Source organism: Mus caroli, chromosome 12, assembly GCF_900094665.2.
Source record: "Mus caroli chromosome 12, CAROLI_EIJ_v1.1, whole genome shotgun sequence".
Lineage (NCBI taxonomy): Eukaryota > Metazoa > Chordata > Mammalia > Rodentia > Muridae > Mus > Mus caroli.
The window spans coordinates 32,498,203-32,516,608 of NC_034581.1; the positions used below are offsets into that span (position 1 = coordinate 32,498,203).

At 40.0% G+C, this 18,406-nt stretch overlaps 1 protein-coding gene and 1 non-coding gene across 4 annotated transcripts in view; both read right to left on the minus strand.

Moving 5' to 3' along the window:
* Positions 1-17,454, minus strand: part of Lrrc72 (leucine rich repeat containing 72) — a 48,311-nt gene extending 30,857 nt beyond the window's left edge. The window contains exons 1-3 of one of the 3 annotated variants that reach the window (XM_029484841.1): positions 17,277-17,454; positions 11,754-11,846; positions 7,514-7,583 (exon numbers count right to left, since the gene is read on the minus strand). Coding sequence is in view for 1 of the 3 variants with exons in the window: in XM_021179453.2 (XP_021035112.1) it covers positions 7,514-7,583; positions 11,754-11,827; positions 17,277-17,369 (237 nt within the window). In the remaining 2 variants the exon portion in view is untranslated. Of the gene's footprint in view, positions 1-7,513; positions 7,584-11,753; positions 11,847-17,276 lie in introns of those variants that run through there. The other 2 variants (XM_021179453.2, XM_029484843.1) reach the window with 2 other exon arrangements.
* Positions 75-181, minus strand: LOC115032895. The gene has a single exon (XR_003838543.1). It is a non-coding gene; the product is annotated as a U6 spliceosomal RNA (small nuclear RNA).
* Positions 17,455-18,406: the final 952 nt, after the last annotated feature.

An 18,406-nucleotide genomic window follows, 5' to 3' on the forward strand; every position in this document is an offset into this window, starting at 1 on the left:
TTGTGGCTGTCTTCTTTTAGGTTTGTTGAGGGATTACCTTCTTGTTGTTTCTAGGGCGTGGTTCCTGTCCTTGTAAAAATATGGAACGCTTCACGAATTTGCGTGTCATCCTTGCGCAGGGGCCATGCTAATCTTCTCTGTATCGTTCCAATTTTAGTATATGTGCTGCCGAAGCGAGCACAGGACTCACTTTTCATTTGATACATTGAAAAATAAGAAAATAAAAACGGAGGGATACCTTATCACCACCCCAAAATTCTACTGGTGAAATAAGCCAAACTCGGTTCATACACGAGGATTGAACTCATACAATTATAGGCATTCACAATATGAAAACCTGGATGACCCGCAAAGCCTTATCCAGGTATGTAATGGAGGAAAAAGACAGACAAGCATTTCAGGAGACAGGAAGAGATCTTAGGATTTCCCTAGGGTGGTGGTGAGGGGGACAGGAGCTGCACACAGACACATGGAGCATGTCTAAAGGGCATCAGCAAACTAAGACAATGGAAGGAACTGAATGCCTTCAGGTTGCTCAGCTGATGGGATTTTGAGTTGAGTAAGTAAAAAGAGCATTTTAAAGGAATATTAATTTGTAGAGCAGATCATGCAGCAGTTTCCTGAAGGTGTTGGTGGGAGTTGGGTGTACTTCTGAGGCCTCTGCTGGCTTGTAGAGGTCACCTTTTACCTCACTTGAACTGTTCCATGTGCATACGAATAGCATCTCTTTGTGAGCCCTAATCTTCTCTTTTATAAAACTGCAAGCCATATTGGATTAGGGCCCACCCTTAATAACCCATTTAACTTAATTACTTCTAAATGCCCTATCTCCAGTACAGTTACTAGGGACCCGGGGTCATAACTTCTACATATTAACATATTAACATAGGGAGATGGGAGTCAACCCTTAGGGTGGAAAAAAATCAAACAAACAAGAACTCCAGGGAATCAGAAGGACAATAAAGGAAAAGCGAAGTATAATGCATGGTTTAGTTCTGAAAAGCATACTTTGTCTTAACAATGTAATGAGTGAACACTGATTTAACCAAAATTACACTACAACCACATAAGGAGACCAGGAAGTGGGAAGTATGTATGTGTGTGGTACAAGTGGGAACAAGAAGGGGAAAGAACTAACCCTTCATGTTCCTTAGTGGAAACAAAATAATTTGTGCAAAAGAGAAAAGTCAGGAAGCAAAGTAGCCTGAGAGCTGCATGGTGCTCATCCGAGGAGGACAGCTGAAGGGGCGAGCTCCTGGGCCCGTGGCTAAGTCGTAGAACTACCTAAGTTTTGACTTTTACCATGTGAGTCCATAGTGCTATTAGAATTTTAAAACTATATTTTCAAAGGGGTAGAAGGCTGAATCTTCATCTTTATTCTGCAACTGTGTGTGCATGGGCTTCATTAGTGCTTCACCCACCCCAGAACACGGCTTTGTCATGATGATCTTTGAAGCAGTCAAGAACACACCATACATATTACAGGAGCATCTGTGGAGAGGTTGCAACTCAATACACAGCGACAGAAAGGTAGCTCTCCCTGAGCCTTCGGTTCAACACCCATTCACTAAATAGTTGCTCGTTCCAGGGTATTCCGTCAGGAATCATCATTTCTTACGTTTCTGTTCCTTTATTCTGCACACGTGTCTCTCTAAACATTATCTAATAAGATTTGAGAGATTCCAACTTTTCAGAATTTGAACCTCTCCATAGTTTCAAGACTTCCTCGGTGATTCCTAGTAGAAATGAGAACTTCCTTAAGATATTTGCTATCTCAGACTTTCTGCGTAGGCATGGACAGCATCCAGGCCAAGCCTTTACAGCGTACCATCCTGTACTTCAATCAGGAATCAGCAAGGCAAAACAGCCAGTTATTTCTTATGGCAGCAGAGATGAGACAAGGTTGTCCACAGCTGGAATGGCTGGAGTGTTGAGTCCTCTTACAGTGGCTGGCGCTGAAGATACCAACATGACAAGTGTAGGCTTCTAACTGCTCTCTGTGGAACCTCACTCTGCCATATGGTTTTTTAACTTTTACTGTGCTTGCAAATGCTACAACTTTCCTGAGAATTTTTTTGAACTTTATTTTTAAATCTCATAATACCTACCCACCATCATTTCAGTAAGTACGCTTTCTGCGTAAATCGGTAGGAGGATACTTCTGTCCTTTTTATTACTTGAATTGATGTCTATGTGAAGAAAAGTCCCTACTGCGATGTCTAATGAGGAACTGGCACATCAACTTCACAGAAATAAAATGCTGGGAACATCCCTGACTTACTTTCCTCAAGTTTATAATTGATGACCAAGGACATACCATTTGTGATTCATTGACAACTTGGAAATTTTGCATTTATGAGGAAATTCTAGGGTTTTAATTTACCATCCTTCCATTAAATAGGCAGTGCTAAGTTGCTGAAGCTTGTTGACACAGCAGCAAGAAAAAAAAAAGACCAAAGTCCCAGGGTTTTTTTTTTTTTTTTTTTTTTTTTTTTTTTTTTTTTTTTTTTGTAGCACTGGAGGGGACACACACACACACACACAAATAAGTTAATTGCATGTTATGCTATAAGTGGGTACATGTTGTGGGAAAGAGCCTGGAGATGGAGAGAAGAGGTGGTGCTGATGGGAGTGCTGGCTTCCAAGGATGCTTGAAAGCCTCTGTGAAGGAGACAGAGTAGGTTAGTTATAGGACCAGAACCTGGGATAAACCAGGGCTCAATGGAGAGAGACAGGATGGTGTTGGGAACGGCTGGAGCAGAGTTCAAGGACTGAGAAATAGCCAGGCCCTCTTTGTGCTGTTCCGAAAGTAACAGCAGCAAGAAGACATCTCGACTTTGAGCAGAGGGGAGACTTGTTTGCATGTAGGTTTCCACAGGCCACTGGTTTCTGTTGTTTTGTTTTTCTTGTTTTCTTTTTTTTTTTTTTTTTTTTTTTTTGTCATACTGAGTGATTTCAGTTCAAGGAGTAACTGATGATGGGAAACAGTTTCGGCTGCAATTCTTGGCAATTCCTAGAGACCAATGGGCAGAGGCCATGGATACTGCTAAATGTCTTCAAGTGGCCAACTCTCACCATCAAGCAGAACTCAGCTCAGAAAATCAGCAGCATCATGGCTGAGAAACTGACACAAGCTAGAATTATCCAGAAGGGAGCATAAATTGAGAAAATACCTTAAGATTCTGCTGAGAGACCTTTTCTTAATTAGTTATTGATGGGGGAGGACCCAGCCTATTGTGGGTGGTGCCATCCCTGGGTTCTATAAGAAAGCAGGCTGAGCAAGCCATGGAGAGAAAGCCTTCTTCAGTGGCCTCTGCATCAGCTCTTGTCTCCGAGTTCCTGCCCTGCTTGAGCTCCTTTCCTGACTTCCTTTGATGATGAAGTATGATGTGAAAGTGTAAGCTGAACAAACCTCTTCCTCCCCAAGTCTCTGTGGTCATGGTGTTCCATCACAGCAATAGTAACCCTAGCTAAGACCTGTTGTTCTAATTCATCCCCTCTCCCTTATTCTCCCAGTTGAGTTGATCCCCCCTCCTTCACCAGTTTAAACCTCCTTTTGGCTTTCTCATCATATGTATTCCATTACTTTCTCTTTGCCAATTTCCCAAACATCTCTTCCTTCCCATGATTCCCCTTTCTACCTCTGTGTTCTAAAAACAGCACTCCCCCCACAAACCCAAACTCTACAGAGTGAAAACACAAAGTATTTGTCTTCCTGAACCTAGCTTAATTTTGCTTAGTATAAGGATTTTTCAGTTCCGTGCAGTTCCCCACAAATGTCCTGATTTCATTTTTCTTCATGGCTATGTAAAATTTCATTTAGCATGTATATTACATCGTTTTTATCCTTTCGTTGATTGATGGACTTCTAGGCTGATTCTGTTTCCTGGCTATGGTGAGTGGAACAGCAATGAACATGGATGGACAAGTGTCTCTGCAGTTTGTTGACTTAGACTCTGTGTGGTGATTCTGGAGTGATACATTTCAGCCATACAGAAATTCTATTTGTTTTGTTTGCGGACATCTCACCCTGACTTCCGCGGCCGATTCATAGTTGTATTCACACTAGCAGTGTATGCCCTCCTCCTTCCCAGCACCCTCACTCGCATTTGCTGCCATCCATGTCCCAAATGATAGCCATCCTTAGTGGAGTGGGGTGGCCTCTTATGGCAACTGAAGTTTGCATCTTGTAGGGGAGAATTTTAATAATATAACATGTAGGCACGGAAAAATTAAAACTAATATTCATCCTGGTTTTCTAAGTTGACTTCTATGGTGTTTCTGCCTAATAAATGAAGATGGTAGTTTAGACTAGCTTAAAACATATACACCTAAAATAATTAAATCTTTAACCTTAAAAAATTAAGCTTGAAAGTATTCAGAAATAGTCGATGTATCTAATCAAGGAGATTTTATTCACATGGTTCTCCCCTTTTATTTGCAAATTAGTGAGATTTTTATGGGAACACTTTCCAAAAATAAATTGTCTTTTTTTTTTCTTTAAAAATGACAACTCAAGGGGACCGGCTCAGCAGGTATGAGCACCGGCTGCTCCTCCAGAGGATGTGGATTTGATCCCTAGCTCCTAACATGGTGGTTCACAACTTCTGTAATGCCCATTCCAGAGGCTCTCTGGTCCTCTTCTCCTCTCTGCTGGTACCACATGCATGCAGACAGTACATACATGTCCTCAAAAGACCCATATATGTAAATGAAAAATATTTTAAAAGTCAGAACTGGATGTATACTGCTCACATCCATGGCTCTCACAGCCCGGTAGAGAGCTCCATATTATTTCTGCTGATTTTTTTTTTAATTTATGTTTTAAATATTTGGTAAAATATTAGTCTTCCAACAAAGTTGAAAAAGTAATATAGTCAATGTTTCCCTGAGGTCAGAAAAATTCATCATAAGAGCACAGATTATGTGGGAGTCATATAGTTTACTTTCTTTATTAATGGCTTTTATATCCAGTATGGGAGCTTTTAATTATTCTCTAGAAAAAAGGTAAAGTGTTTCTAAATGGACAAATGCGTATATTCAAACTTATTACAAGTAAACCCGAGGGATATCTCCCAAATTTCTGCATTATGAGTACCCAATCAATCATTAATCAGTAGAAAATTCAGGTTAGCTTTATTCACTAATCTCAGGAGCACTTAGAATGCGTCAGGTGGGTTCCCCTTTCATATCTAGTTACACAGACTATATAAATGTGTTCTTTTGAGTATAAGCAAGTGAGGATTTTAGAAAATACAGAGACCTTTGCACATAGAAAAAGACAAGTGAAGGGTTCTGACTCTCCTCCCACCTACCCCCTTCTAAAGAAAGAATAAGATGTTGACAGGTGAGGAATCCCTTGCTTTCTGCAGAACACCTCTGTAGATCAACCTTATGAAAAGTCAATGGGTGGCTGGGGGGCAGACAAGACTCATTCACAGATAGTCAGGAAACTCCCCAAATTCCCTAATCATGTCTCTTGCCTTAGACATGGTACAACACTTTTACACATTCTCCCTTTCAGAAGTGACCACCACAAGGAGCCACTCTGAAAGCAAAACTGAGTCACCGTTGCCATGACGGAAGATTGGCAGCTTGGTTTTACTCAGACTTCGAATGCTATGACTCAGGATAATTTCTGACAGGGTGTCTAGAAGGCTTTTGAATTTTAATACCCATCAGTTGTACATATTCTCTCTATTTTAGTAGTTAGTTGCCTGAACCTTGAAGGTATTTCTATTTTTGTTTCCTCCTAGAAATTACTTCAAGATTAAAGGACAGTCTGATGCTTATAGTTAATACTGAAAGCAATTTAATTTTCCATTTTCACTCAGTTGGTTAAGAAAATGAAATGACACGTTGAAATGTTTTCATAAACATAGCTGTTTAAAAATTCAGTGTTGTGAAGATAGATATTTGCACAAAGGCAAATATGTTAGGGAAAAGATTATCATCTTTCTGACTACTGGTATTTGGAAATCTGAATTCAAAATGCTCAGGTGGACTTCTCAATGAATAAGCAAAATCCAGACCCTTGCAAGCCACCGTAAATGTTAAAAGCCATCTTCTAACCAGTTAACTAGACACACTGCCTGGGTTTGAGTGTCAGTTGATTCTTTTATTTGGCTTGGGAAGAGTTGGGAGCCCGACACTAAGGCAGACTTGAAGAGGATAATGGGAGTGAATATGCTAAATGCACATATGAAGACATTACAGTGTAACCTATAATTCTGTGTAATTAACGGACACTAGTAAAAAGCTTATAAATGCAATATTAATAAAATAATGTGTATCTGAGACACTTTACAATGGGTGACCAAAGTATATAGTGTCAAGGTTCAGAGACTTCAGTTAGAAGTAGTGTTCAGATAAAGGTGAGGTCAGGAAGAGTAAGTGGAAAGACCCAGTGGTTAGCTTTCAGTTGCTATGTCTAAATATTGGAGAAAATCAACTTGGAGCAAGACTTTTTTTTGGCCCTGGGTTTCAAAGCTTTCATTCTGTTTTTCAGTCTAGGTGAATTATGACTGATAGTGAAGCAGAATATTTCAAGAGAGATGTGTGGCAGATGAGACCACTCGAGATAGCCAGAAAGCTCAGAGCGGGGAAGAGGCCATGGTTCCAATAGACCCTCAATGACACGACCAGGCTTACACTAGGATCCACCTCCTAATGTTCCCATCACCCTTATTAGCACCAAAAGCTGGTCACCAGGCCCTTACCACAGGAAACTTTGACTACCATGGTAGATGGAAAACATCACAAGAGACCTAGCAGGGAAGCTTCCAGATGACACACAGAGTCAAGAGACAACCTGTGTAGTGCTAGTGGATACAAAACAAAGAACTGTTTCTCCTTTGCTTTCATCAACCTCCACACCACCCCAGTCCATACCAAACACGCCTAGAGATATGGGTAAAGGTAATTGCCACCATACCATCCTTGGAGAAGACTGAAGTGGAGGAGAGGAGGCAAGAAAAGGCATGACTACATCTCCATAGTTAATACAGAAAAGAGCTGTCCACCTATAATCATGCCATTCCCAGGAAAATATTTTGAAATGAGATTGCAATAAGTACCTCAACAATGAGATATAAATTTCATCTCACTAAGGCAGGGTGTGTGTGTGTGTGTTTCCGTGCCTGTCTGTGTGTCATTCACACAGAAAGAATAATATATGAAAAATATCCTCATTTATGAACCCAATCTAAGACACTGACCGAATCGACTATATGATTTTGTATTACTAGGAAAGGAGCGACTGTCCAAGCTTTCCTTCACAGAACATGGGAGGCAGAAATCTGTGATCTGATAGAATCTCACATTTCTTTACTCAATATACCAGATAGATATGCCTACATTTGCTTGGGAGATCCCTCATATCATAGTTCATATACTTGTGTGTTTCTCATCTGATGTTAAGCTTTACAAATAATATGTAATATTCTAAATATTAGTTCCATTAAAGGATGAAATCATGACACTTAAGGAACTTAAAGATAAAGCATAACATTACCTTATTGTGATGGAGCCACAAATATCTTAATTTTTTAAATCTAGAAAGATCAATAACCTCTGTCAGTTCCCTAGAAAGGAAAAAAACCATGAATATTAGCAACAAGTCACTTGCTTATTGATAAGGCTGTCCATACTGCTAGGATAATTTGGAGGAACTGGCAAGGCCACCCTTCCCTTTCAGAATTACACTTACATTCTAATTCAGAAAGTTCATTAGCTGAAACATATCTTATTATGGCAGAGTATATTTCAATCTCATTTCAAAACATTTTGCTGGGCATTGGGAAGATATTAAAAAATGAAACAGACACTGGACTGTCAACTCAGTGGGAAAAATTGAACTGGGTGCTGTTTTAGTCTTGTCTGCAGGTTCTCACTCTGTGACTGGTCCTGTTGTGGCCATACAAGATCTAGGAGATAATATTGCCAGGATACTTAGGGCCAGACACTGAGGAGGGTTTTTTTTTTTTGCTCACTATTCTCCTGGTTAGTACCATACACACTTAAGGAGACTAAGTGTAATTCAGCAAAGTAAACAATCAAATTGTTCACATTCCCACCTACATTTCCTTTATCGTTCGTTTATGTCTTATCAATATTCATATATTACAGTCAGTTGGCCTAACTCCAGTCATTGTAAGTTTACATTTGCCAAAGTCTTCCCCACTAACATATTTACGTATTGAAAAGTCCTAGATAACTGGCCGTCAGGATACCACATATTCTTGATTCACCTCACAGTTTCCTATCAGTTATATTCCAGATATATCACCTTAATGACATTGGTGGAAAGTCTTGTGTTACATCAGAACGTTAATGGTGTCAGTTTGTCTCACTCCTGGCAAAACTAAGTTCTGTTATTTGTTTAGGGCCTGCCAGGTCTGTATTGTAAAAGTATAAATTTTATAATAAAAAGCTAATGTGTAGGACCCAACTCTGACTCCGTGCATGCCATCTTGCTCCCGACAATTGCATCACCATCAGTTGGTGATTCCTACCTGATTTGGGATTGGTCCTCATTCTTCTTTCATTAACTTTTCTTTCTACAAAGAGCATCTGCTCTTCTTTCTCTCATTTACTTTTCTTCTCTATCTTCTTCGGATTTACATGCCCTCTCTGACACAGTTTCTCTGACACAACATGTACCACCAGGCTTCTCCAAAGCAACTTTCAATAGAAAGCACACAACACTAATGCATTCTCTCTTTCTCCCTCCCTCCCCCTCGCCCTCTCACTCCTTATCAGTTTTCTTATAATAATAATGTGGATGCTGAAAATGTGGTTATTACATAAACATAACAAAGTGAATCAATTTTTTAAAAAGTGCTCTCAAGCTGGGAATATTTGTTCTGCACACAGGCCTGTCCTACAACAAGAATAAGATGTTATATTTTAAGATGGGGCCAAGCAAGAATATGAGGTATAAATTTACTAATGATGCTATGACTTTTGCTGACAATAATGTGTCAATGAATGTTACAAAATATATTTTGCAGTTGACAGGAGAGACTGAGAAGACACTGTCATTGCAAGGGCAATAGGGATTTAAACAAAATACCTAGCTCACCTAGTTTATGCATATAAGCTGAAATAGTTTTTGCCCTGACTCTGTTGTCTTTCATATAAGAAGATCACTATTCACCAACAGCCAGGTTCAATGTTTCTAATTTTCTAGTGTCTTAAAGCTATCCTTTTTACCTACCCACTCAGGTAATCAAGAGTATACCATTGTTGGAGTTGCAAAAGGCTTACTGATGCAGCATTTTGATCATATATTCTTTTATTATTGTTATAAATCAAACTGATCTCTAGAAAGGCTTAAAGCATGACCTTGAACATGTTCAAATTTTTTGCTATATGTATTATATTCTAAAACATTTATTTTTTGTTTGTTTGTTTAAAGGATCAAACCCATGTCCATGCTGGGCAAAGTGCTTTGCTAATGATCTAGACCCAAGGGCTGGTTTACATTTCAAGTGGAGCATCTCTTTATTATCTCACCAACAAACAATTCAGAGCCACTGAAAAATCACACATTTTCTGTAATAATAAGATAAAAATAAATATTTAATATGGCCAAAGAAATGTTTATTAATGAATAATTCCTCAAATCACTGTAGACGCAGGATTAAATTCATTGTTAAACTGGGCCATTTCATTAAAATGAGGCTGGATTTCAAAGACTTTAAATAAATAAATATATGTCGTGCCTATTATATAATAATACACGAATTATGCATGTCCAGAGAGGCCCAAGAATGGGAAAAATCAAAATCACAGGATCAGTAAAATGACTCAGGGTTAAAGGAACCTGCAGGCAGAACTAATGGCTTGAGTTTGATCCCTGAGTCCCACAAGGGAAAAACAAAGAATTAATTCCCTGACGTTGTTTTCTACCCAGCTCCCAAGACAAAATAAATATAATAAGTCAATGAAAAGGGTTAGCAGTCCAGTCTTTGTCCATTTCATTTCACTCTAACCCACTACCTCAGAATGGGTTCTTTATAAAGAACAGATTTGATGAGGCTCAGGGTAAACAGGAGGCACAAGATGAATCTTTGTCTCTTCCTCAGATACTGTGAGAAGGAAAGAATAATATTCTTCCCACTTTTTCTCTCATCAGTATTATCCTGACAATGACTGAGATATGATTTTATAGTAATTTATTTACTCTGATGCTTAAAGAGCTAATGGTCAATGGGGGAATCCTGGTTGGCTGCAACTTCTGGATTGTCTCTATTGTTAAGATTCTAGGGGATTTTCATGATCTAGCTCCCCGCCCTCCACCATGTACAAAGTATAAAACGCACCAAAGGGCACATCTGTGTCTGGCATGGTGCTCGCTACCTGGAAGGACTGTGCTGGCCTCAAGGAGGGGCCATGTTTCTAAGCACTGTAACTATGGCAACACCATTTCTGCCCTGGCCCTGAAGATGAACTCTAACAGACCTAAGAACCTAAATGAAAATGACCAGCACAGAGAGCCACAGAGACATCCACAAACCAGCTCTCAGGATGGTGAGAGTGGTATGCCTTGTCTGAAAAGAGGAAAGAAATACAGATCAGTAGCGTGTCTGAACATGTGTGGGTATGGAGTGATGCTATTGTAGATAATTCTTCTCTTGTTCACTCTCTTTCCCTTACTCCTGTCCTCAACAGCAGAAAATGGATTGCTAAGTCCAAGGTCAGATAGCATCTGTCCCTCTTGCTACATTATGACATGGTGAAGACATGGTGTGAGAGTCGGGGAGCAAACTCAGCCTGTTTTGGTGGCAATGGCATTAAGCCAGGAAATGCAGAGCTCCCATGACCCCAGTCAACTCACAATGGTCTTGTTTTTCAACACTGCTACATTAGAGATTTAGTTTCCAGTGTTTGAATTTTGGGGGACACATATGTATCAGAGCAGTGTTATTGCTATTAAAATGCAAACAGTGGCTGTACATAATGTCACTTATTGGCCAGTGGAAATACACTGTGGTCAGAGTCAAACTGTACCCACCATATCCTCTCCCTCTTATGCCTGGCATTTGTCTCAGACACTGGGGGTTCTGTGCTCTCTAGCATACTACCTTGATGCAAAGGAGAGGTTTTCTTGTTTGCTATCAAAATCAACATAAGTGCTTTTATGGGTTATTGCAAAAGACTTGTTTTTATGTACGAGCAGTGGAACATTATTCATCATCATCATCATCACCATCATCACCATCATCCTGAATACTTATTATATACCAGATCTCTAGTTTCTAAATCTCAATGTCACAGCAATCCTGTAATAAGGTTGTATTATTATACAAGAGTAGTATTGCTAAATGATGTAAAAGGTATATAGTTGATATTTGCTACTTTTAAAAAGTAGCCCATGGTGTCTAGGACGTACTGATAGTAAAGTTATATTCATTGTTTTTCTACAATTCTTATTTACCTGGTGTTTTTTTGTTTTTATATGTGACAATCCTAGCAGGAAAGTTATATAACATACCAAGATCATACTGAGGCAGCCCGGCTCAATAACCTCTGCCTTTTAATCCTTTTTGATGTCTTGCCTCTCCAGTGTAAGTGGCAGACCCTCATAAGAGGTAAAGGAACATCCTCTGGCCACCTACCCAGTCACTCCTTAAAGGAGGTAATGAAAGGACATTTGCCTCTATAAAAGATTGTAAAATGATTTCCTTCTGTGTTGATTTTGTTTTTTTTTTGTTTTTTGTTTTTTTTAATTTTTCATGAAGTACACTTACTTTTTAGAAAGGAATAGCTCCAAGACGTCAATATCCCTCTTGTGGCCGCATATCTTTAGCTGATCTTCAACTGCCTGATAACATATAATTAATCTGTCAAAGCACATTCCAATGAGCAAAAATACTGAGACATTTGCAGTCAATAACAATATGTCTACAAGAAGATCAAAAGAAAGGCAAATACAGAGGCAACCACTCTAATTGATAAATTCCAACACTACAATTATATATTATTTACTCATCTTTGTGGTTGAATCTCATTATTTTTAACCCTAGGCGCAGATGTGTAAATAACTTTTAACCAGAGAAGGAAAAAATACGAATACATATAAACACCACGATTAAGTTAATTCTCTATGAGGTAGAATATTTTGGCTCTTTGATAATTACTCTAAAATGTCCCTTCAGAAATGAAGAATTAGTTTTATAGTGTTCTGTATTTATAAAGAGCATCTAGAGCCAGGTTAAGGGACAAGGGGTAAAATATAGTGCATATTTTAGAGATGTTCTTCCAGTGGCTCACTTCAGTATGCTTAGCATAAGTAAGTTCTCAATGAGTATTAAACAAGGGATTAAATGTCATTTTTTTTCGGAGTAAATTAATATACTGTCCATTTTCTTGCTACAGGCTTTGTTTTAAAAGTAAAGGCTCAGCAACAGCTATAACACCCTTTGCTTTCTCTTTAATAATTACCAAATAAACTGTTGTAGGCCACCTAACTGAGAGTAATATGGAATAATTACAGCCTGTCTATAATTGGCCATGACCGTGTAGAGCTAACAAGACACAACAGAAGCGGCGGGGTCATCCGTGCAGTTCTGGGGCCCACAAACATCGTAATTATCAGAGTCAAAACAATCAAAGATTTGGGGTGTGGATTTGTGGTGGGTGGTAAGACTGCAGCGTCAGAAAGGGATTTACAAGGTTTTGCGAGTGCATCAACTGTAAAGTAGAGAACTTTAAAATGGGAGAGTGAGCAGGTGAACAAATGCAGAAGGAACTGAGAGGGGTAAATATCCTAGTGGAGGAGGACTGCAGATTTGCAGTTCCTCACAGCCCTTGATTCTGAAGGGAAGCTGAAGTGTGTGTGTGTGTGTGTGTGTGTGTGTGTGTGTATGTGTTCAGGCTCAAGTCTTCCAATAGCTGCATTATATTTTACATGAACACAAACCAACTCATTGGGCCGGGCTTGGATGGTCTCATCTGGGTATTTCGTCTTAAGCATCTAAACCCTCAGCCTACACATAGAGTCAATCAAAATACTGCAAAGTGACTTGGAGCCAAAGTAGAATTAAAATTTTTTATCCTGTTAATCATGCTTTTCACTTGATCTAGCCATTGCTACACGGAAACACAGTGAAGTATATTCTTGTCAATCTCAACATATTTCTGTGTGGCTATGAAACATGCCCCATAATTGGAACATTATGGATTATGGATTAAGGCATGTCCTCATAATAGTTATCCAGGAGTTTAAGAATAGAGAGAAGGGTATGATTGTCAATTTTATATGTGAACATGACTGGACTGAGAGATGCCCAGCTAGCTGTTAAGCGTCATCTGTGAGAGTCGGTGAGCCTGTCTCCAGAAAAGATTTGAACTGGCAGTCTGAACAAAGAAGCAGATTCTTGGTGCTGTGGTGGGCACCACCCAAATCAGTGAGTGCTCAACAGAAAGGTGAAGACATGCACATTTACTGTCACTTGAGGAGGTGGATGCTAATCATCCTCTTTCCCCACACAACCTCACTCCCAGCCATCAGTCATTGGCCTTGAACAAGAACAAGGCTGTGGACCTTCTCAAGACTTCCAGCATGCAGATAACAGGTTCTGAGAGGTCTAGTCCTTCCTTCTCAGGTGAACCAACCTCTCTTAGTAAATTTCTGCTTATGCTTATGCATTTTATTGGCTTTGTTTCCCTGGAGATCAGGAAAACTAGTCATTTATTTTTAACTAAAATGTTAATGCCCATGTAGTTTGTGTAAGTCAACAATATCTGCTTTCTTTTTAAAAAATTTAAATACATACAAAATGCACATACTAATGTGATTGTGAGGAAGTTTTCCTATCTAGAATATATATATAGAATGTCTCCCTTATATGTGTGTGTGTGTATGTATATATATGATACATATAAAATAAATGTAAGTGTATGTGTATATATCTGTGTGTGTGTGTTTATTGAGATAGGGTCTTGCTATTTTACACAGGCTGATCTTGAACTCCTGGGTGAATGTGATTCTCCGATCTCAGCTTCCTGAATAGCTGCTGTGTGCTGTTGGCAATGCCATTGTGCTAAGCCCAAGGTATTGCATTTTAAGTGTTTGAATATTTTACAGTAAACATTTATTAACAGCCAGAAAGTTTTATGCATTTTCAAAATTTTATCCACAGAATAAATATTTAACATTTTAATAATTTTAAAAAGTATGAGTTGAATAGGAAAATTGCAAATATCATCACCATAAGTTGTAAACCTCTGACACACTTAATTGCTTACACAGCTTTGATCATGGCATGCTCCTTTACATCCAATAGTTACGTATGACTCCACTACAAAGTTTCAATATCAAAGAGCCGCAAAGTGTGTCACAAAGTCATTTTAGGTTTCATTGAGGCATGGTTGGCAGTTCTGAACTCCAGCCCCTCCAGAGATTCACTAGCAGTGCATAAACCTTCACTTAAGAGGTCTTCCAGCAGCCTTTCCTGATGATTTTGCATGTGGCAACACACACACACACACACACACACACTTTAGCACTTTTGCTATTTTCAGATTTATAGCTCTATAGGATCAGGGATATTCTCAAGGATTTGCATCTACACTGCCTTATAACTACCAGCACTGACTTCTTCCAGAACCTTCCCTCTGTGTATAAGGGAAGCTCCACCCTTCACATGCTCCCCCTGCTCTAAGCCCTGACAGGCAGGTATCCTTTGCTTCCTAATTCTACAAGAATATCTTCTACGAACCTCTGCATCCCTTGGCTATGGGTGACTGGTCTATTTCAGTCAGCAGAGGGTCATTAGGATTTATGTAATCATATGTATCAGAAACTCACTTGGGAAAACTCAATGACATTCTATTGCATCTAATATTGATGCAGATAGACTAGTGGGTAGATGCCCTTTTTGTGCCTAGTTTAGGCTGTTACTATCCTGTAAGTTTATTGGTAAAACCAGGGGTAAATTTGACTGCCTGCCAACTATGACCATATTTTTTTCTCTGGTTATAAGTTGGTATTTATTAATTTATTTAGGGTTCTTTTAAAAAAATTTTTATTAGGTATTTTCTTTATTTACATTTCAAATGTTATCCCCTTTTTTGGTTTGCCCTCCAAAAACCTCCTATCTCACTCCCTCTCCCCCTGCTTCTATGAGGGTGCTCCACCTCCCACCTACTCCCACTTCCCCATCCTGGCATTTCCCTAAACTGGGGCAATGAGCCTTCACAGGAGCAAGGTCATCTCCTCCCATTGATGTCTGACAAGGCCATCCTCTGCTACATACGGAGCTGGAACCATGGGTCCCTCCATGTGTACTCTTTGGTTGGTGGTTTAGTCCTTGAGAGCTCTGAGGGGTCTGGTTGGTTGATATTGTTATGTCTATGCAGTTGCAAACTCCTTCAGCTCCTTCAGTCCTTTAACTCCTCAACCAGAGCTTTAAGTAGGAGACCAGTAAGGGACATCAAATGAGATACAAAAAGGTGCCAACTGGTAAATGGTATAAGAAAGGGGAGACAAACTGATAGAAGAAACAGGAATTCCTGTTCCTCAGGGTGATGAGGTTTCATTCAGGGCAAGACCAAGAGTCTGGGCTTAGAGAAAGACAAGAAAAGAATGAGGATGTTGGTAGAGGGAAGGGTTGGGTACCCAGAGCACAAAGGATAAAGTTGGTGCAAGGGATCAGCACTGCAGAGCCTTGAGCATAAAGGGAAGTGTCACGGAAAGCAATTGGGAGAATAAGTTAATAAAGGTGTCTGGGACTCACATCATGAGTGTTTACTTTGTGATGTAGATATGGAAGTGTGCACTTAATTAGTGCCCAAATAAAACTTTTATGGGCTTCAATAACTATAACTGAAAAACCACATATTTTTTGTAAACTGTCACTTGAAGTATAGGTTAACATCACATGGTCCACATATACAGATACATGTATACAAGTTAACTGCCTGGTAAAATCCAAGTAGAAAGTCTAACAAAGGTCTACTTTTTCACATGACAACTACATTAGTGTTTTAAAACAATGATCTGTGTGAAGTTGTTTCCAAGGTTTGTTTCTCCTTTGGTATCCTGCCCTTGTTGATACCTAAAACATGGGTTTAGTTAACTATTCAGAAATGTGGCTTTGGACTTAACACAGGGCAATATGAATATCTTACTGAGTTCTTAGGACTGGAGAAAGGATGCAACAAGCTTCCAGAAGATGCCTCTAGCATCCATGTGTGTAAGAGTTGAGGATGCAGAAAAAGGTCTAGACAGCAAACAAAGCTACCTCTGGGAAGTCAAGAATGACTGGTGAGGAGGTGCACAATGGATAGTGTCACATGGTATGTGGTTAGAGGAGCCAGGCAAATGACAGGTAATAAATAAGGGCAACAGGAAGGTACAGGCAACGGTATCGAAGATGTCATGATGCTGATGGCAACGTCATGGTGGCTTGCTTAGTGAGAAGAGGAGCACCTGGAAGGAAGATACAGTGAGCTGTGAAATGCTTGACACATGTTGGCCTTGATGAAACATAGACTACAGTTCAAGGTGTCCAGAAGAAATCTGCCTGTGCATCAATGTGGGTTCCATCAGAATTACCTGGTGAGTCACTCCAGCCCAAAGGAAAGAAAAGGACACATGTAAGGTCACAGCAAAGACAAGATCATGAGAACACAGAAGGGAACCAAACTGAGGAGGGAGAGGACACAGGTAGAGAAAACACTGCCATGGTGTGAGCCCAGGTAGGAATTTTAAGAAAGTAGAATTTAGGGTCTGCAGTATTGTACTGAGTGGGAGCCGTTGTTACTTGGGAGTGATGTTGGATTTGGGAACTATTTCACCAGCCTGCTAGGGGAGTGGGGTGCTCTGATTTCAAGTTAATTGGAAATTTATCAAGAAAATGAAAATAATCCTACAGACTCTTGATGGGCATGGTTCCCCACAGGAAGAGATCACCAGCTTCTCCACCACTCATTAATTGTCTCAGAATTTAAATACAGGAAGATGATAATGTTTTAAAATTGCAGAATATTGCACTAAAATCTACCAAGGGAAACATCTTTGGTGATCAATTCCTGCACCCTATGCAACACAGCTCAAGTTAGGATTTATCGTGGATCCCTAATGTTCCCAAACTGCCATGGAGACTATAGTTTTGCTAGAGGGACTGAGTAGATTAGCAATGTAAACGCCCCCTAACCAGGACCCCAGGGACATCGTCTAGGAGAGCAGAACACTGTGTTATACCCCTTCCTACCCCAACTGAATCTGGGTACAAGGCTGTTGATTTCGCAAGGAAGGTGCCTCTTACCTTCAGACTGCTTGGCAGAGCATTTTCCACCGACACCTTCCGGACTTTAGTACAGGGAAAGACGAACGAGGAGGAGTTCCGGTTTCTGGACATCAGGAAAATTAAGGCAGTGAGGGGCACCAATAGCTCACTGGGCTTGGCTAAGGCTGCATCCTTCCCTTTCCACCTTTTCGTCCACTAAAAGCCAAGGTAAATCAGGCAACTCTGAAAACAAACCCTGACTTCTGTGACGTTTATGCTGGTACATCACAGACCTTCTGTGTCCTCTCCCTCTCCAGGGGGGTATGCAGGCCATGACGCATAGTGCGGCCATCTATGTGTCAGAGACCAGGAGTGAGTGGGTTGGAGGACCAGAGCAAACAGTCACCCAGCAATCTTTTCAGAGTCGATGTATGAGCACCGTTTATGGAAACGAAACATCCCTGTAGGCTGCCATCAGTTGTACAAGCAAGGAGTGAGAACGTCTCTGCTGAGTCTTGGGGGACCTCCACACAAATGGAAAAACATTACGACTTTATTCTTACATAAAATTTGACATTTTGGATTATTATGGATTATTATTTTGCACCAACTTTGATTTGAAATCATAGACAAGTTTTTTATTTCAAATGCCGTGGTTTGGGTACCCCTAACATAACCGCACCAAAGCTCTCATCACACACCCATCCATGCCTAGAACGGAGAGTGAGGTTGGCGCTATCCTGAAGATTCCAACCACACACAGAGGAAATAGAACTTGCTGCTGACTGCATGGGCCAAGAGCGAGTAAATAAATGTTTCCTTTGGAAAATCTCTTCTAACAGGCTTGTATGTATGTATGTATGTATGTATGTATGTATGTATGTATGTATGTATGTATTGTTTGCTATAAGTGTTGGCTGTCTTGGAACCAGTCACATTGACCACTCCGCAATGTCTTTCGTGTAAATCAGGATTCTCTCAGCTGGGGCACATGGAGGAACTTTAAAACCAAGATTCAGTTTGTGGCGTCTCTTGTTTTCTCTCAGGACTTTATACACTGCATTAAAAAATATTGATTGAAAGCCGGGCGTGGTGGCACAAACCTTTAATCCCAGCACTCGGGAGGCGGAGGCAGGTGGATTTCTGAGTTCGAGGCCAGCCTGGTCTAC